General features: G+C 39.2%; 1 protein-coding gene across 1 annotated transcript; it reads left to right on the top strand.

The window, feature by feature from the left end:
- Positions 1–1,332: 1,332 nt before the first annotated feature.
- LOC144653844 (inner nuclear membrane protein Man1-like) lies at positions 1,333–16,804 on the top strand. Its single transcript, XM_078513951.1, has 14 exons — positions 1,333–2,208; positions 2,475–2,530; positions 3,456–3,534; positions 5,356–5,438; positions 5,881–5,963; positions 6,707–6,849; positions 11,415–11,516; positions 11,837–11,939; positions 12,771–12,933; positions 13,360–13,393; positions 13,743–13,830; positions 14,246–14,354; positions 14,915–14,993; positions 15,581–16,804. The coding sequence occupies exons 1-14, from the start codon at positions 1,386–1,388 to the stop codon at positions 15,760–15,762; spliced, it is 2,127 nt and encodes a 708-aa protein (XP_078370077.1). The 5' UTR covers positions 1,333–1,385; the 3' UTR covers positions 15,763–16,804.
- Positions 16,805–18,112: the final 1,308 nt, after the last annotated feature.

Consider the following 18,112-nt stretch of genomic DNA (forward strand, 5'->3'; position numbering starts at 1 on the left):
AAATTTCCAGCCTAGTATTAAAGTGCTTCCTAAAGTTCTCCATTGATCAACCCGAGGGCTACGGGGAAGTGACAGTGATAATGAGAACAATCAAACAGTGGGGGAGATTGGGGAAGGGGTTCTTTTTGCGTTGGGCGTAGATACTATATTTGTCCTGACCATTTCAAGCCTTCATCGCGTTAATTGACAAAGAACTTGATACCATTCAAAACAGCTTTGCAAAATATATGACTCTGTCCACGCTGTTATCCATCCACCTTTCTTTCTCTCCTTCCCTCTTCCCCTCCCTTCTTTTCTCACTCCATCCAACCCTCCCTCCCCATTGCCTGCCTGCCTGCCTTTCTCCCGTCCTCCATCTATCTTTTTACGTCTCCAGAGGGCTCAATCCTTCTGGTCAGCATAATTGGTTCTCTTACCTAATCGTACCTTTTTGGTACGCTTTGGCGAGACGCAGTCGAGCCAAAATACCCATGGTGAGACCAAACGAGCCTGATATGCCGCCGAAGCGTACCAAAAAGGTACTATTAGGTATTTACCGTACCCAAGTTCAGCCAAAAATCCGGTGATATTATTCGCTCTGTTGAAGCCATGCTTGCCAGACACGTAGTTCAAAATGCGTTGACCTGCTTGTATTGATACTTTTTTGGTATTCAACACTTTTATATATATCAAGTCCTCTTCTCACATTTTTTTACTCGTTTGTTTGGAGTTTCATTCCCTAAATTTTCAAAATACAAATTTAGCGAAAAATTTGGAAACCCCGACTCCATTGTTTCAGTGTGAATGTTTCAGTACTCGTCGGCGAACATCGCGCAATTGGCGAGCGCGCTCAAGTTTAGTTTTGGCGGGAAAGTTTTTCTCATTTTACGACCGGTAAGCACCAGCTAATTAAAAATACTCGTTTCTGTTTTATTGGTAAAACCTCTTTTCAATTCATCGTACGGAAACACTACTTTAATTCAAAGTGACCGTGATATGGTGGCATATCAGGTCAGTGACTTGATATCGTAGGATATCAGAACAGTAGATCGCGCTTCTGATTGGCTACTTGCGAATTTGGGTACGGTAATGAACAAAAGTGTCGAGGCTTCAATCTGGGGACGACAATTCCAACCATCCATTTATCCAACTACCGAGAGCCTGGAGCCTAGAACAGGCTCTCGGTAGAAAGGGCATGCGAGGACAGGCGCGGTTGCCCTATACTGTCTGAAATACATTATGAAAGAATAACTTCGGGAGGAAGAAATGACTGATCATGATATAAATTTTATTTTGGGGATAAAGTTCGCTCCTATCTGGGCGTGTCGGATAAGAAATGAATTCAGCGGTCCTGCCCAAAATTGCTAGCCGCAATGTAGCCTGGCCTGCTGGACAGTCTTTTGAAAATGGCGGCGAGAGACGGTAATATCTCCGATGTCGAATTGCGTCGCCAACTCAAGGCTTTGGGTGAAGATGTCGGTCCTGTAACAGACACTACAAGGCCCTTTCTTTTTCGTAAATTGAAGCGGTTGCAGAATGAACAAAGAAGCAATAAGTCAAGTGCAGAAAAGCCGTCTCCCAGGAGAGCGACTTCGTCCGGCCGCAGGTCGTTGCCCGCAACAAGAAATCAAACTCCGTCTCGAAAGTTGATTGGATTTTCGAGCGACGAAGAAGACGCAGAACCAAGAACTTCAACTAGATTAGCAGATTCAAGTAGGTTAAGGGGTAGGCGCAGGGAAGATACGACTACTGCTAACGAATCGCCGGGGCGAGAAAAGTCGAAACCGACCACTCCGCGAAAAAGTAATTTAAGGCCTCGAGAGCCGAGCTTTATCAACAGCGTTCCTGAGGAAACTTTAGATACTACAGATGCTAATAACGAATTGTCAGATTCCGCCGGACAAGTCTATTATAGACCAAACAGGCGAACTATTGGTATAACTAAATATTTGCGAGCTGTGAGACGAGAAAGAGATCCAGACGAAAGTGAAAGATCAGACGCTACTCTTCCATCGACATCGTATGACAACAGCGAACGAAGCGCAACTGCTAATTCGGAACTGAACCCTTCACTTCAAGAGAGACCCGCTGGAGCCAAACATGTGAAGAGGAGCTCTTTTTGGTACTCGACATTCAAGATTGCGTTGCTGATAAGCGCTATTTGCGTGGTCGTCTTGTTGTGTGTGACCCTCAAGAGCCACTCAAGCGAGAAAATGATCTCTGACTTGGGTAAGAATATAACGCTGCTTTGCATTTTAATTGTGTTTTCTTAGTTTGGAAAAAAATTATGAAATCAGGCAATCGCTTCTCAATAGTGCTAACACAAGTTTTAATCATAATGCAATTATAATTGCAATTTGTTAAATTAGCTTCGATGGACTTAAGACTTAACTAATCAATGCATTTCTTTAATTTTAAATCGTATAAATATTATTTATTAACTACATCTTCTATTGATTTAAGTGTTAAGTGTTCTTGTTGTATCTTTGTCTCAGTGAAACTACCAGTTTGCCAAAGTGACAATCCACCGAAGAAAAAAAACGATCCAAAGGTATAGATGCAATATGTTGATATACAACAGTTTATCAGAAGATAACAATATAGCCGATTTCTTAATTAATGAGGGAGCTATCTATGACATTGCAACCTCAACTAATATCACACAATAATTGCTGCTTGCTGCTTTAAATTGTAGCCAAAACTTATGTTTTGAAAATGAGTAACAGCAAAATAAAGATTGAATAAAAATATTTTTAGAATAATGGGCATGGCATCAAAGCTAAAAAGGCAGGTAAAGGATTTTTCTTCATCTCCTAAAAAACCAGTGCAGTTTTTCATGTATTAGAAATAAGCTTTGTCCAAACATCACAAGTGTGCCTAATTAACATGTCTCAGGAAGCTTTGTAGAATGGAGTAAAAAACAATAGCGGCATTCATATACATTGTGATGGAAATACCCTAAAGCTCATCCATTTTAGCAATATTCTAACACTGAGACTCAGACACCATGTACCTCTGAAAAATAAATTCGGAGAGCACTATGTTGCTTCTAAACATGTTTTGATGTTTTAGTGGTAATGTAATGGTTAGTTCATTACACCTCAAGATCTATGGGAGGCGCGGTGGCCTAATGGTTAGCGCGCCAGACTCCGGTGCGTGCGTTCCGGGTTCGTGCCCTGGCCGGGGTCACTGTGTTGTGTTCTTGGGCAAGACACTTTACTCTCATAGTGTATAAATGGGTACCGGCGAAATAATGCTGGGGGGTTCCCTGCGATGGACTAGCATCCCATCCAGGGGGGAGTAGAAATACTCCTAGCTGCTTAATGCTAAGGAAACCGGGATAAGCTCCGGCAGTATGCGCCACTTTGGCTCGAAGCTGACCTTTTTTTTTTTACCTCAAGATCTGGTTGCAACCCTACACATAGTTTGCAATTCTTCACTTGGTGTATAATTCTTGTGCCTTTTTTGTCTTTTAGCCTCCTGATTGCATACCATTGGCCAATATCAGCCAGGGATATGCACAGTTGTTATTCCAACAGCTCATTATTAAAGCAGGTAATTACGAAACAAGGGACACTGTCATGAGCTTCATTTCAAAAAATTCAAGAGCCCAAAGACATATGGTCCAGTTTTGGTAAAAATTACTATGCCAGTGTACTGAAGCTATAAACAAGTGATGCCATCAAAAACTTTAGAACCCAACTTGAAGAAGTGAGGCTAATTTTTTCAAGTGTGGCCCTTGTAGCCTGGAAAACAGCTAAAAACTAATAACAGCTCCATTCTTTCTTCAACAACAACAATAATAATATTTGCTTTTGATTATTATATCTTCATCTTATGGGAGGCATAGAGGCTCTCTCCACCCAGTTGTATAAATGGGTACTGACGAAATAATGCTGGGGGTTACCAAAACTCATTAACCCCTTCACTGCCTCTATGACGTACTGAGTACGTCTGAGTACGTCATGATTTCTGTACTTCATGTGCCTATATGACATACTGAGTACGTCAAGAAAATAAAGACCACAGTTGAAACCCTGGCACACTAAACTCAAAAGCTATTGGCAGATCTGACCCAGAAAGACTTTTGGTAGCCTGGTAACTACTCGTCATCAGTTTCCGAAAGCCTACCTCTCAGGTTTTTCAAAATTTATGGCTGTAATCTGTCCGCTATCTTGTTTTCTTCTTTGTGGCCGAAGAAATTGTTTGTTAGACATGTCATATCAGCGCAAATAATTATGAGAAATTTAAATGCCGAATGGGAAAGAGATGTTAAGTGGAAAACTTGGAAAACAGAAAATAATCTGCTGGCGAAAACGTTATGGAAAAATACATGCAGAAGATCGAGTGATTGTGGAAGGCTTTCAAAAGCTGTATAATGTTGAAAATTTGGATTTTTGCATCGAATATGGGTCCTAGGTAACCATGATGTAGTTAGGTATTAGCAAATGTTTCAATATAGTTTTAAAACCATGTGTCCTTGTCGTGATGTTTATACAATTATTTTTAGAGTTATTTATGCTTTCATTCAGCTCTGCTGTGTTGCCTCATTAATTATGCACCTAAGCTTTGGCACTGGGTGGTACAGAGGGATCGGCAGTAAAGGGGTTAACAGGGATGTAGCTTAGAAATCACTTAGCTGGCTCATTAGCAATCCCAGCTGGCTTTTCTGACCTTGACGGCATTAAGAGTTTACCCAAGTCTCTGTTTTCATGTGACATTTCAGCCAGATAATTTAAGTTCTCTTTTAGCCAGAGAAAAAAAAAAGCCAGCAGCTTCAGAGAGCTTCAGAGAGTTGTAGAAATTGCCCTCGTCGCTTCGCGACTCTGGCAATTTCTATAACTTCCGAAAACACGCGTGATATTAATCCTTAATTTTACTCGGCCCCATGCGATTACCTATACTAACTGATGACCAGGAGGACATTAAAAAGCGATTTATTCGTAACAATATTATTGCAGCTAAAACAGACTCTCTAACAAACAGCAGAAACGAGTGGTAGTTTAAAAGTGCTATTTTCAATATTTTGACTAATCAGAAACGACATGTGACCGAGCTAAAATCTGTCTGGCCGGACGACATGACCAGCAACAACCCTCTAAATTAAGACCATCTTAGTCGCCATGGCGACCAAAATTTTGGAGCTGGCGACTAAATTGAAATCAAAGTCGCCAGCCCGGCGACTTAAATTGAGAAGAAGGATTGAAAGCGAGCTTAATTTTGTGACTAACATTTTTCACTGGCGACCAAACTTGAGCAGTCGGTGGCCAAATGGCCACTAAGGAAAAAAATAAACTTGGAGGGTTGAGCAACTATCTGAAATTACTTTGAGCCCTGCTGCATAGATATAATTTTAAGCATTATCTTGTCTTGTAGGATTATTTGAATGCGAAGATCCAAGTACAAACAGCAGAAATGTTACTAAGGGAGAGTTTCAAAAACAGATCAAAGAAGATAATGTGAGTACATAAACAACCAAATACTGTGAAAATGGCTCTAACCAGGTTGATACAAGATAAAAGCGTTACACTGGTTAGCAATGTTGAAAAAACAAATTAAAAACCTAACTTATCGGCTGAAACTACAGCCTTCACCAGGGGTAAAAAAAGGATAAGCATGTAGTATGTAAATAAAGTTGATCAGGTCTTGTCAGGTAAAGCTAAAGGCAATAATACTTTGTGACGAATGAATGCCACCCTCACACTTATTGAGTGCAACAAATTTTAGCAAGTTTAAAACTTGTTTTTGCTTAAGAAATGGTTCGTGCAAAGCATTCATATATCAATGGCTTCAGCCAGCCAGCACTAGTTGAGGCCATTTACACAGTTTTATTTTAGAGTCTATCTGGTTTCTATTTGTTACACAAGACTGTTGTAGCTTCAAATTTACTTTGCATTGTAGCCATCAAGAAAGGCTGGTGATCAAAACAAGATCCTTAACAGCACATTGCAACTCATTCTTAACAACTCCAACTGGAACATAAGGTAACACAAAGACAGACAAAAGCTTGCACCAATCATTTATGTGCACCAGTAGGTGCATATGAATGTTCATTTATCTTAAATTCTACTTCTGTGTGGTTCAGTCCAACCTCTTCTAATAACCTCTACCACAATATGGACATCTCCATGTTACTGACAGCTCACCAAAGTTAATACGGGGAGCAGGGGTGGCATGTACCGTATTTTCTTGATTAAACGCCGCAGGCGTTTATTTCAAACTTGGCCCGATAGGGCCGGCGTTTATTTGAAATCAGGAGTTTTTTCAAGCCCTATGTTTCTAAGAAATAATTTTTATTCAATATTTTTGACAGCTATATAATTAGACGTTATTTTTAAAGCATATTAAACCTTTAATAATTGTTTAAGGGGTTTATTTTCAAATACAACTTGGAGACCCGGGGTTTATTCGGGGCCCGGCGTTTAATCGAGAAAATATGGTACATGTCTTACATGTCTTGGATGCATGTACATGTCTTAACAAGCTCCTGAGCTATCTGGTGTAATGTGGGTCATTTACAATACATGTCTTGCTTCTTAACCTCTATAACACCACTGTGCCCTTTTGGTTAACCATTTAATTTCAAGTTATTTTTATCCTGACTAGTTATTTTTAGGTTAGTAGTACAACTGCAGACCTTTGATTAAGTTGGCTAATCTTTGATTTAAAGCCCTGATTTGTTTATTTTCCACAGTTTTTAACACATGAATTTTTCTAAATTCTTCAGATTGTTTGATAAAAATAATGAGGTAACAACCAATGCAACTCAGGTGGAATGGATTGACACATCAGTTTCTGCAAAACCCATGTTATGTCGCATCAGAGAAGCACTGTCCCGCTTGGCTTATCTGTCTTTCTTGATTGGGTTTGGTAAGTATATGTTCTTCAGCTAGGGTATTATTACCGTGCGACGCGCCTTACCGTGGCCACCCAACAAACTTTTTTACAAGTGTGCTCTTGTAATATTATTATTTGTTAGACGAACACGCCTCCTTGCAAAGTTGAATACGATCAATTGGATACTTGTAACCTCGTATTTATCAACAACACGCAGTAAAAATGTAAAATATCACAAGATGACACTGTCTTGTAAAAAAGTTTGTTGGATGGCCACGGTAAGGCGCATCGCACTGTAAAGCTTTTTGAAATTCAAAACAGTCTGTCAAATGATCATATAAAAACAAAACTTTTGCAACCTTCAGTGATGTTGCATAACTTACAGTTCTTGTTTGCTGCCTGTCGCCAGGGACTTTAGTCCTAAAATATTATTCCGCATTTCAATTTGAAAACATATGGCGCAAGATCTTTCTCCGCTCCTACACTCTGGAATACTCTACCTTCTGACATTAAGAACAGCTCCTCAGTGTCCCTTTTTAAACATAAACTTAAAACTTTCCATTTTAAAAAAGCATTTTTATAACTTTTTAGCAACATTTTTTATTAGTCTAAGATTTTAAGCATTTTTTGTAACCTTTTAACTATTTTTATATTTATTAGTGCAAAATGCACTATTGTGATGGTTTGGTGGGTTGGCGTTTGCTAAACCCCTAAGCCACTAAACCGCTAACGCGGTGTAAACTCTTAATCACCAATTAATTAATTAATATCAATTAATTAATTATTTCTGTAAAGGGGGGAGGGGATGGAGAGCACCTGACCGTGTGCCCTTGGTAAATCGGGGAGTACATTACGATACTTACAATTGAAGAACTCAAGGTATATATTTGTTTCAGAAAGCACTATGCTCTCCTTGTGGTACAATTCTTTCTGAAAAAAATACTGTGCTAAACGCATGCGCAGATCAGTCTACATCACGAACATTGCGTTTTTCTTCTGCAGAAGGATTCGTGTAGACTTCGTGGCCCCAAGTTAAAACCACAAATTAATTGAATTAGACACTAAGGTGTCATATGGCAACGCTGTTTTCTTAGAAAAGGTGATCTATCATCTCATAATTAATTGATAATATCTGTGTTATAATCAATGTCGCCTTGTTTGCAGAAAATAAATCACGTTAGTGGTTACCATATCATCATGTTACATCCGTTTTCGACAAAAACAAAAGTATGATACATGTTTTTGATAAAAACAAAAGTATCTCGTTTGCTGTTTCAATATCAAACTGAAATTCAAGCTATCGAAAATTAAAATAACAGGGACATGTTTAGAAATTTTGTATTAAAGCCTAACGTGGTGTGCTTTTCAATGCGGTTGAATTCCTGTAAAATCTGTGGCGTTAATTTAATTAGACTTAAAAGGCATCACAGCGATCTGCGAGAAAAACAACAATATCATGTTACATCCGTCAGTTCCTTTCCTTTGATTTGTTCTCCATCGGTTGAACTAACCTCCGTTTTATTTTGTAAAACCTCTGCTGCTTTAGTGTTTGAACATGCTTTTGTGACGGTTCCGACATTTCTTGAAAGAAATCTTCACACTATGTGCTTCTCGGTTTCATGCTTGAGTGAGCGTGTGACGTATTCACCAGACCGTGGCAAGAGCATGATCTGGTGCACGAAATGCTCTAGCGACAATTTCGGTGAAAAAGCCGCAGTTTTTAGCGACAATTTCGGGGAGAAAGTCGCAATTTCGACATTTTTATGCTTTGTAATTAATAGTTTGTACTCTGCTCGTGCACTGTTCTGAAAATTTGTAACTTTTTAGGTCTTTTTCTAAATGCTGAAGGGGACAATGTAGTATGATTCTTGTAGAATGCGTGGCGTTAATTTAATTAGATTTAAACGCATCATAGCAGTCTAAGAGAAAAACAAACTCATGTTACAAACCTTTGCACAAAAAGCACAAATATCACGTTTGCTGCTTCAATACTGAACTGAAAGGTGAACTCATTTGACTTATTCTCAAGCGAAATTACCCTGGAAAATTATTATCATGCTGTCGATTGATTGGCCATATTGCATTCTGTACTGTCCTTTGAGTCTCTGAGTTTTTTTTAATAGTGTTTTTACACGTTACTTCTGTAAAGCCCTTTTGAACTTTCAGGATACTGGCGCTATATACATGTAAATATTTTATTATTATTATTATTATTATTATTATTATTATTATTAATATGAAAAGAAATATGCATTGCAACCAGTAAGGAGAGTGACTCTTGGGCTAGTCAGTTTATACAGTGGAACCCTGATATAATGATATGCCAAGGGAGCAGGAAAATTAAATTGTTATATTGAGGAATCGTTATATCATAACTCCCAATATAACAATATGGCCCTAAAATAACTGAAAACATCGTTATACTGGGGTAAACCTAGTCAAAGATGCTGAAACTAAGAGAACTATACCGTAAAGTTCCGTGTATAAGCCGCACCTTTTTCCTTAAAATCTTAGTCAAAAATCGGGGGTGCGGCTTATCTACGGAAACATCTATGGTTGGAGTTCCCAAAGGCCTAATTAATATTCTTAAAAAACTTTTCAAGACACCACTGAATAAACATATAACAACCTGAAAACTTTGTTATCGTTCACTGCCTTTTTTCCTCTGCAAAGCTGTTTGCACTGACGCCTACCGGTCACTTCAACGCTTGCCTTTCAGCCGCGTCCGAGAATTACCAACATAATTGCAAGTACTCACAAGGCAAAAAATGCCCGACCGCTTCGCTTTTTTATTGACCTTCACAGCAAATGAATCTTTTGGATTATCAAACTCCCATTCTGCATAAAGTTTTTATACTGTTGCGGGTAGCAGTCTCCAAAAATCTTGAAAACGTGGTTTCTTTATACGAGGTCCAAACCAAAGGAAAATGCCGCCATGTTTGTTTTGTGATGCCCAGACTCCTCTCCACATTTCAAGCTTGGTTACTTAGCATTCATTCGCGTACAAACATTTTCACAGCTGATTTCATGGAGTGTTTAGACGTGAATTTCTTAAAAAAATGACATCAAGAGAGCATCTCAAGTTAAAGATATTGTGAATTCAAACTAAAAAGAAGGTATGACAAGTGAAATTTTGCTTTCATAAGACTTAATTCATATTAAACATTGCAACAACTGCCGTGTCAGTGTTTTGAAACCGTACTTGTTTGTCCTTGTTTGTTTACCAATAGAACTTCACTTGAACTTCAAACTTTTTTGTCTGTATTTTTTTTTTCGAAAATTTGAGCTTCCAAATCGGGGGTGCGGCTTATCTACGGGTGCGGCTTATACACGGAACTTTACGGTAATAATTTTAATGACAAGGAGGATAAAGTTGATAAAGAGGCTTAGAACAAAGTATCATTTTTGTAAATCATTGTACAAAGCTGTTGACCAAAACCTTAGAGATTACTCGATAACTGTCAGTAATGTTTATTGTGTTAAATTCAACGTTTTTGCTTAAGGATTGTGACTGAGTACTGAGTACTGATAACATCTCGTCACTTTATCAGGAATATCGTTACATCGACGATTGTTATATTGGGGTTCTGTCCCATGCATTTTACTGTTAGTAACTTTTGCCAGGACTAGAATATTCATCGTTATACCAGGAATATTGTTATACAGTGCAACCCCGATATAACGATCCTCGATATAACGATATCCCCGATAAAACGATGAATATGCTATGTCCCGGCAAAATTTACAGTAAATTGTATGGGACAGAACCCCGATATAACGATCTTCGATATAACGATATTCCCGATATAACGATGTGAATTGATCGCACCGAGCGTAAAATCTTCCCCGAAGTAACGATATTACACATCGTTATATCGGGGATATCGTTATATCGAGGATTGTTTTATCGGGTTTGCACTGTATATTAGTGATTGAACCTACGCCCCTGACTCTTGTGCAAGCTACTGAAGCTGTCAAGGCAATACGAGATTTTATTATTACGTTGAACGATTCAGGCGAACGAGAGAGAGAATTCTTCTCCTCTCTTTCAGCAATGGAGGATGCGTTTTCAAGATTGCAAGTAAAAAATATGAGGCAAACCAAACTTGTAGAGTTCTTCAATTAATGAACAAGTGTCTTTTAAAAAAGAAAAACAATGAACACGCAAAGACTGTTAAGTAAAGACGTTTATAGTCGCAACTTCAAATGTTTATGTTTAGTTTTGTTTCCCTTTTACGATTCATACCACAGACGTTGTCGTGTAACCTTGAAAACGTCTAATGCTTTGCAAATTGTTGAAGGACATTGCTGTGTCATTGCTGCGTGCTTGAAACGCTACATTTGTGAATTATTTGAGTCTTATTACAAGTTTAATTAGATAATATACAGTAAAAAAGTACATTTTTATTTTACCCCGATATAACAATATTTTCGGCTATTTTACGGTCATATCGTTATACCGGGAGTCTCAATATAACGATACCTCAATATAACGATATAATTTCATTGCTCCCTTGGCATATCGTTATATCGGGGTTGCACTGTATTGCGAATCGTTATATCGGGTTTCCACTAAAGCTTGTCTATTTCTCACTTAGGCATTGGAGGATTGATGTTTGCATATTTTATTGTGCGGCAAAGATGGAGGAGGGAGGAGGAAGAGACGAGACTGATGTATCAGTTTGTTGAAAATATTATTGGTAGGTGAAACAGTTTTTCGTTATAAACATGTCTTTTTTCTTTGGGCTAAACCAAGTCAAGTTTTTAGTTGCGTTCTTTTTTCTTTCTGTTGCAATTGCGATATCTTTTTACAGATCATCTGGTAATGTTATATTCCAATAAATGTTGCCTGGTGTAAAAAAAACATCACCAACCTTCAGTCTATTGCCTCTAAAAAATAAGTTATGAAAAGAACTTGAAACATTGTCTGCATGTAAGATGGCCCAAGTTAAAGCGGTTCGCAGCTTGTTGTTGTTATATGGAATTGTTTATAAGTGCATTGGCGTCATTAATTTTTCAGACATATTAAGAGAGCATCATGAAGCCAGTAAAGCCGAGAAGAATCTGTTGCCGTATCTTCCAATTCCTCATGTTCGAGACATGTTGATTCCTCCATCAGACAGGTTTGCCTCAGTGCTTGTTGTTATTTACCCCTATAGGCCAGCTGTGTTGTTGTGGGAAATAAGGATGGCCTGATAATGATGACATTTTTGTCAAACTAGACAAACTACACTGTTCCTGAAATAATTGTTATATTAAATATTACCGTAATTTCTGGCAGATTACCCATGGGTAATACGTTATTTTTTCCGTAAACTACCGTTGCTGCGGGTAATAGAGTGGTGTGGGTTATCTGATAATTTGTTTATCTTCCCGTAAGTATTAAACAATAATTACAGTACTGACAGAAGATAAAACAGAGATAAGAGTCAGTAAATATACGCTTGCCTCAAACCTCAAACCTTTTCTTATTTTGGCAAAAATCAACCGGTGCGGGTAATCTGCTGTGCGGCTAAACGGCCGGAAATTACGGTAAACATGTTTTGATTGGAAGGCTTGATGTTTTGCATCAGACTACATAAAGTTCAACAACTGTCCAAGTTAAGACCATTTTAGTTGCCATGGCGACTAAAATTTTGAAGCTGGCGACTAAATTGAAAAGAAGGATTGAAAGCGTGAGCTTAATTTAGCAACCAAAATATTTCACTGGCAACCAAACCTAAGCAGTCGGTGGCCAAATGGCCACTAAGGAAAAAAAATAAACTTGGAGGGTTCAAAAAAAGAAATTAAAAAACCTGTAAAACTGCTGTATTATTACACTCAAGTGAGTTCAGGAGAGCTCAAAAGTATTGTACCCCTTTTCTCTTTCTTGAATTTGCTTCATGCTAGATTTCATAATAAATATCAAGATGTTCTACCTTAACAAAGAAAAATGTTTCTTTCTTTTTAAACAGACAAAGACTGTCCAAAGCATGGAATAGAGCGGTTCGCTTTTTGAGTGCTAATGAATCGCGCATTCGAGTGGAAAGCCAGAGAATAGCTGGAGAGGATTTTGAAGTCTGGCGATGGATTCATATTGCTACACCCAAACCTCACAACCCCAAACTGTCACTTTCAGTATGTTGTTTTGTTTTATTGTCTGACCATTATTGCACCGAGTAGTAGTTTCATGCAGGGCTTTCAATTAAGACCCTGCCACAATTTGATGAGGTCCACATTTCCTGCATTCTGAGAGTCATTTTAAACCTCACCTGCCGATGAGCCCGACCTTTGTGGGCCGTGGGGGGGAGGGGTCTCACAGCCCTGCTATAAGGCCCGTGAAGTCACATACTATAAACTGAGCAAAGGGGGACACCAAGACAACCCACTAGGCAAAGTCACCCTAAAGTATAAGTAAATTCTAAAGTAAATTCTTGCAGCACACTTACCTACAGGAAGGTATGGGTCGAGAGCATTATATTTAGCGACATTATCATGTCATACACCAACACTAAACAAGATTTAAAAAAACTGACAGTTTTCTCATATGATTTTTTTCCTTAGGCCTCAAAGCATGGTAAATACTGGCAAGGACAAGGTATGCTGCACACTTCCTTTCTGTTTCCCTATTAAACTCTTAAAGAACTCACCAACAGAAAGTTTGACAGGTGTAAAAGCTTTAGATGCTTTTGTTATTTAGTTCCATACATGTAAGTTTCATGGCAAAATGAAATATTCGGCAAAACTTAATGATCAAAATGTTTTTACCGGTACTTATTATTTTGTGTGTGATTGCAATTTGTAGTGTTTGTACATGCATGGACTCTTGTGATTTCAGCTTCGACTCTGTCGTTGGTTTAAACCATCCTTTAGTGATCTGGCATTTCAGAGTCATAGGGTACTGATTTGTTATATCTTTGACTAAAAACAAGTTATTTTCTTGGCAGCTTTCGAGAACTTTCAGTCTGCTGTAAATCCACCTGTGATTAGCCCCACACCATGTTTGAAAATAAGGAACATGTTTGATCCTGATGTGTAAGTGTTTACTTATGATTTCGCAGATAAATAAAATCTCCTGTTTTTGTTTTTTTTATTGTGATACTAAACAACAAACCCTTATTCATAGATATTATTTTTCCTGTGGCAAAACTGTCAGCTGTTTAGAACAAAAGTAATTCAAGATGCAATTTAAATTCACCTTATCAGTCAGTTATCAACCTCAAGTTGAAAATTATATTAATTTTGTCATCTTAAATTGTGCAATTAAAAAGGAGTGACCATTTTGTTGTGTTGAGTGTTGATGAAGTGAGTTTAAGTCGGGGAAAGGGCCATACAGAATCTGAAGAAAAATGAAATAGTTTTTTTCGCTTGCAAATCAAATAATTTGCACTACAGCAGTTTAAACATTTGAGTGTCGGAACCTACATGTAAGAGTTTGTGGTTATTGCAGTGAAACTGAAGATGGCTGGCATGTGATGATTCAAGATGCTATACTGGAGAAGTGTATTGAGAATGGAGCTGGGGTGGTACATATAGCAGTGGATAAGAGTTCTAGTGAGGTATGACCAGATTTTATACATGAAGCAGAGTTTGGCATAAAACTTTTGCCATAAAACTGGAAGAGAAAGCACCAGAAAATGTTTTTGAAACTTCCCTAGTTTCCTTGCATTCTAACCGATTTTTTCTTCACACTGTTTTATTTATTTCCTCGTGTCTATTGTTTCCTTTCTAATTTCATAAACCACTAACAAATGATTACCCTTTCCATTGTAAAAAATGTAAATGTTAAAATGTAATTTATTTACCCATGTAACACCGCAGAGCTTAGAGCTCGTTGAGACTTGTACGTGCATCGAAGATCGAATTGGAATTTGGAGTGTTGGTTTTTGTGGAGGGAGAAAAACCGGAGAACCCGGAGAAAAACCCTCGGAGCAAGGACGAGAACCAACAACAAACTCAACCCACATATGACACCGGACCGGAATCGAACCCAGGCCACATTGGTGGGCGGCGAGCGCTTTCACCACTGCGCCACCCCTGCTCCCCCTTGTAGTTTATAATAATTCAGTGCCTTTCGTATGGAGGACATATAATGCTAACCTTGTGCGTTACATTTCAGGGATGTGTTTATGTGAAGTGCGACACACACCATTCAGCTGGGTTGGCCTTTAGAAGTCTCCATGGATGTTGGTTTGACGGTAAGCTGTGTGAATACCATGAATAAAAACAACAACAGCCATACAATTTTATTTTATTCTATTTGTGTGTGGGTCATGTCTAATGCCTCATCGGCAGCTGATCCAGAGTAGGACAACATTTTGGAGATGTAACTGAATGTTCTATCAACGCACAATTTAAATTGTCTAACTACTTATATATTGAAAGACATTTTTAACATCACAAAAAATGACAAATTTGCGAGTCAAACCCTTTACTTCTTGCTTGGGAAATATTCAGTTAAAAGTGTTCCATATAAAAGCTTAAGTCCATCTCAGCCCAGGTGGAGGAGGAGGGAAGAGGGAGGGGGTTGTTGGAAGCTTGCATATATTTATACTTGAAAGTGGCGCTCTTTGGCTTTTTTTAAGGAACCCCTAAAAAGTAACTAATATCTGGCTTTGTGGGCGTGGCTCGATTTTTCAAAAATTAATGTTTTTTTCTGATCAGTTGTTCCTGTCTAAAAGGTACCAGGTTGAGAACTCTACAGTTGTCATTTTAGATTTTTATGTAAACACACCCATGGGTGAATTGATCTGTGGTTAATCTTTTTTCTGGTTGTGAATTGCAGGCCGCCTTGTTGCTGTCAAGTATCTAACTTTGAAGCGGTACCACCAGCGATTTCCAGTGGCACTGGAAGCTACTGAACGCTTGAATCCTTCAGGATCGTCACCTTCGTCGCTTGTTACATTTGATCCCAATGAAGGGGAGGAGGAGGAAGACGTCAATGATTCAGATGTCGAATATTATTGAACCCTCCTGCCCGTGTTGCTATAGAAACTTGGGTATTCGTCGGGATGGCAAACTGGCCACGTGATCGGCCGCCATCTTGGATTAGGAGCGTGATGTAGCATTCTCGTCCCCAGAACAGCTTGTCACTCTTAACCGGTTAAGCCTGGGACACAAGGAACAAGTGGCTCTAGAAGACATGATTTCACTGGCTAGGTTTTTAATAAAGAGAATTTAAAATTACCAATCAAATCAAAGGTAGTAAAATCCCTTACAACAAAGGGATTTTAAAACGGTTGATTTGATTTGCTAAATTTAAATTTTCTCTTTGTTGAAAAGCCACTTGTTCCTTGTGCCCCTAGCCTGCGTAGCTGGCGGTTTTGCTGGGGTTATCCCACGCGCAAGCAACTGGCAAAGCTGCGACAACGACCACCAGCAACACAGGCTTCGTGCCCCAGGCTCGGACGGCTCTTGGGACGAGAATGTGCGATGTAGGAATTGAGAAAGAACTAGTACCAGTTTCTGTAGGTGCTAGAACTGATTTAACGATCTGGGAGTTGCAGGTTCTCTTTCGTTGAAGTTGTATTGAATCATTGGTTTGCTCGTTACCATGGTAACCCAACCCTAGATAAACATGGACATGCAGGAAAAAATGCTATTACCAGAGAAATTCCTTTTATCTCTTGCACGATTTTCTATTCAATTGAAACAAGTGCTCGGTTGTTGTATTTAGCACCCTATATACGGTGATCATTTCAAATTCAAGGTTTATTGACTGGCAGTCTAGTGTAGTAGCAGGCAGATAACTGTTATATTTTTTGAACCGAGATCTTTGTTCCTGCTGTTATTGCACACTAGGTACAGTAATGCACTTAACCCAGTTGTTCAAAGGGTGGATAACGCTATCCACCAGATGAATGGCTATCCGGTGGATAAGTGTTAACAAAACATAATGCGCTATCCACCAGATAGTGATTTATCCGTTGGAAAGCGTTGTCCACCTTTTGAACAACGGGGCCTGAAGTTTACAAATATACAGTTCAATACAAAACTTTTTGGTGATAAAGTTGTGATCGTATTGTTTTTTTTTCCCGTGAGCTACAGAATTAAGGAGGTAACAAATTTGGAAAACGGGCGCGGAAGTGCGCGGGGGGGGGGGGGGGGGGTGGAGGAGGGAGGGAAGTGGAGATAAGCCTTTTTGCTTCAAAGGCCGGGGAGGGAGAAGCGACAATGCAGCCGCGCTGTTTCTAAATCAAAAGGAGGGCTCCGCACAAATCCTCCACTATAGATTTTTGCCTACCGACCCACCAAAACAGCGTGTAGTAAACTGCGGGTAGCATTGCGACTAACATGCCGGAATAAAGAGTGTGTGATCGTAGATTGCATTGCAACTCGCGATCGCACAATGAGAGGGTGAAGATTTGCCTGTCTACCGTAAAATTTTGAATATTTCCCCCTCACCCCGCACCCGAAATCTCAGACAAAAAATTCCTAACGAAAATAAGACTTCCCGAGTAGCCAATGGAATTGCATTTAGTTATTAATCTTACACGGGCTTGTTTTTCATTGAAATTTGATAAACTTTGATAATAACTGATATCAGTGGCGTGCGCGACGCCCCAAAAAACGGCTGCGAAGGAGACTATTTGTAACGTTATACACTCTGCACTCTATCCTCTTGTCGATCCTCACATCCACGGAATCTCACAGAATGCAGATACGATTTTCGAGGAACAAGATGGCCGTGCCCGAGAGCAAAAGAAGCCGTCCGAGCACAACGCTCGACAAAGCGGAAGAAGTAGGCCCTTGGGGGGGAAAACGGCAAAAGAAAATGGGCGAACTGACGCTCACTTGGGCTTCGCTTCGCTCGGACGCGACGACTGACCATCTGAAACAAAAGAAAACACTTGCATAACTTCCATGACACTTCCGTTACAGACAATGGTTGCAGTCCGTTCCAGGTGTGACTGTATAAAATCCTTTCTTAGTTCCAGAGGTTCTAACCTGCGTCGCAGACGTGATCTTACCCTTAACCAAGGGTTTAGTTTCGTCTGCGGCGTAGGCTACATAGGTTCTCTCTTTTCAATTTCTCAATCAATTTCCGAGGTGGTATAAAGTCGTTCCCTTCAACCACCTTGATGTTTTCTTTTTAAGCAGAGAGAAAGAAGAAAGGAAACCTTTCGGACAAGGGTAAACAAAATCCATAAAAGTCCCAAGTGTTGTGATTTCTGACCCTGGCCAAATTGCAGTGATAAGCCCATACAGGTCAAGGCTAGACAACATTTCAAACAAACAGTATATTTTATAAACCTTCACCCCCTAAGTAAAGACAATATATATACAGCTAAAAGAAATCCAAAACAATGTACAGAAA

Source organism: Oculina patagonica, chromosome 5 (assembly GCF_052425735.1).
Source record: "Oculina patagonica isolate OP01 chromosome 5, crgOcupat, whole genome shotgun sequence".
NCBI classification, from domain to species: Eukaryota; Metazoa; Cnidaria; class Anthozoa; order Scleractinia; family Oculinidae; genus Oculina; species Oculina patagonica.

What these genes read in the sequence shown, in the direction of transcription:
- LOC144653844 (XM_078513951.1), top strand. Translation starts at nt 1,386, where the DNA reads ATGGCGGCGAGAGACGGTAATATCTCCGATGTCGAATTGCGTCGCCAA. An exon ending in AACAGATCAAAGAAGATAAT is followed by an intron (nt 5,439 to 5,880) that starts GTGAGTACATAA and finishes TTTGCATTGTAG; the next exon opens with CCATCAAGAAAGGCTGGTGA. An exon ending in TGGATAAGAGTTCTAGTGAG is followed by an intron (nt 14,355 to 14,914) that starts GTATGACCAGAT and finishes GTTACATTTCAG; the next exon opens with GGATGTGTTTATGTGAAGTG.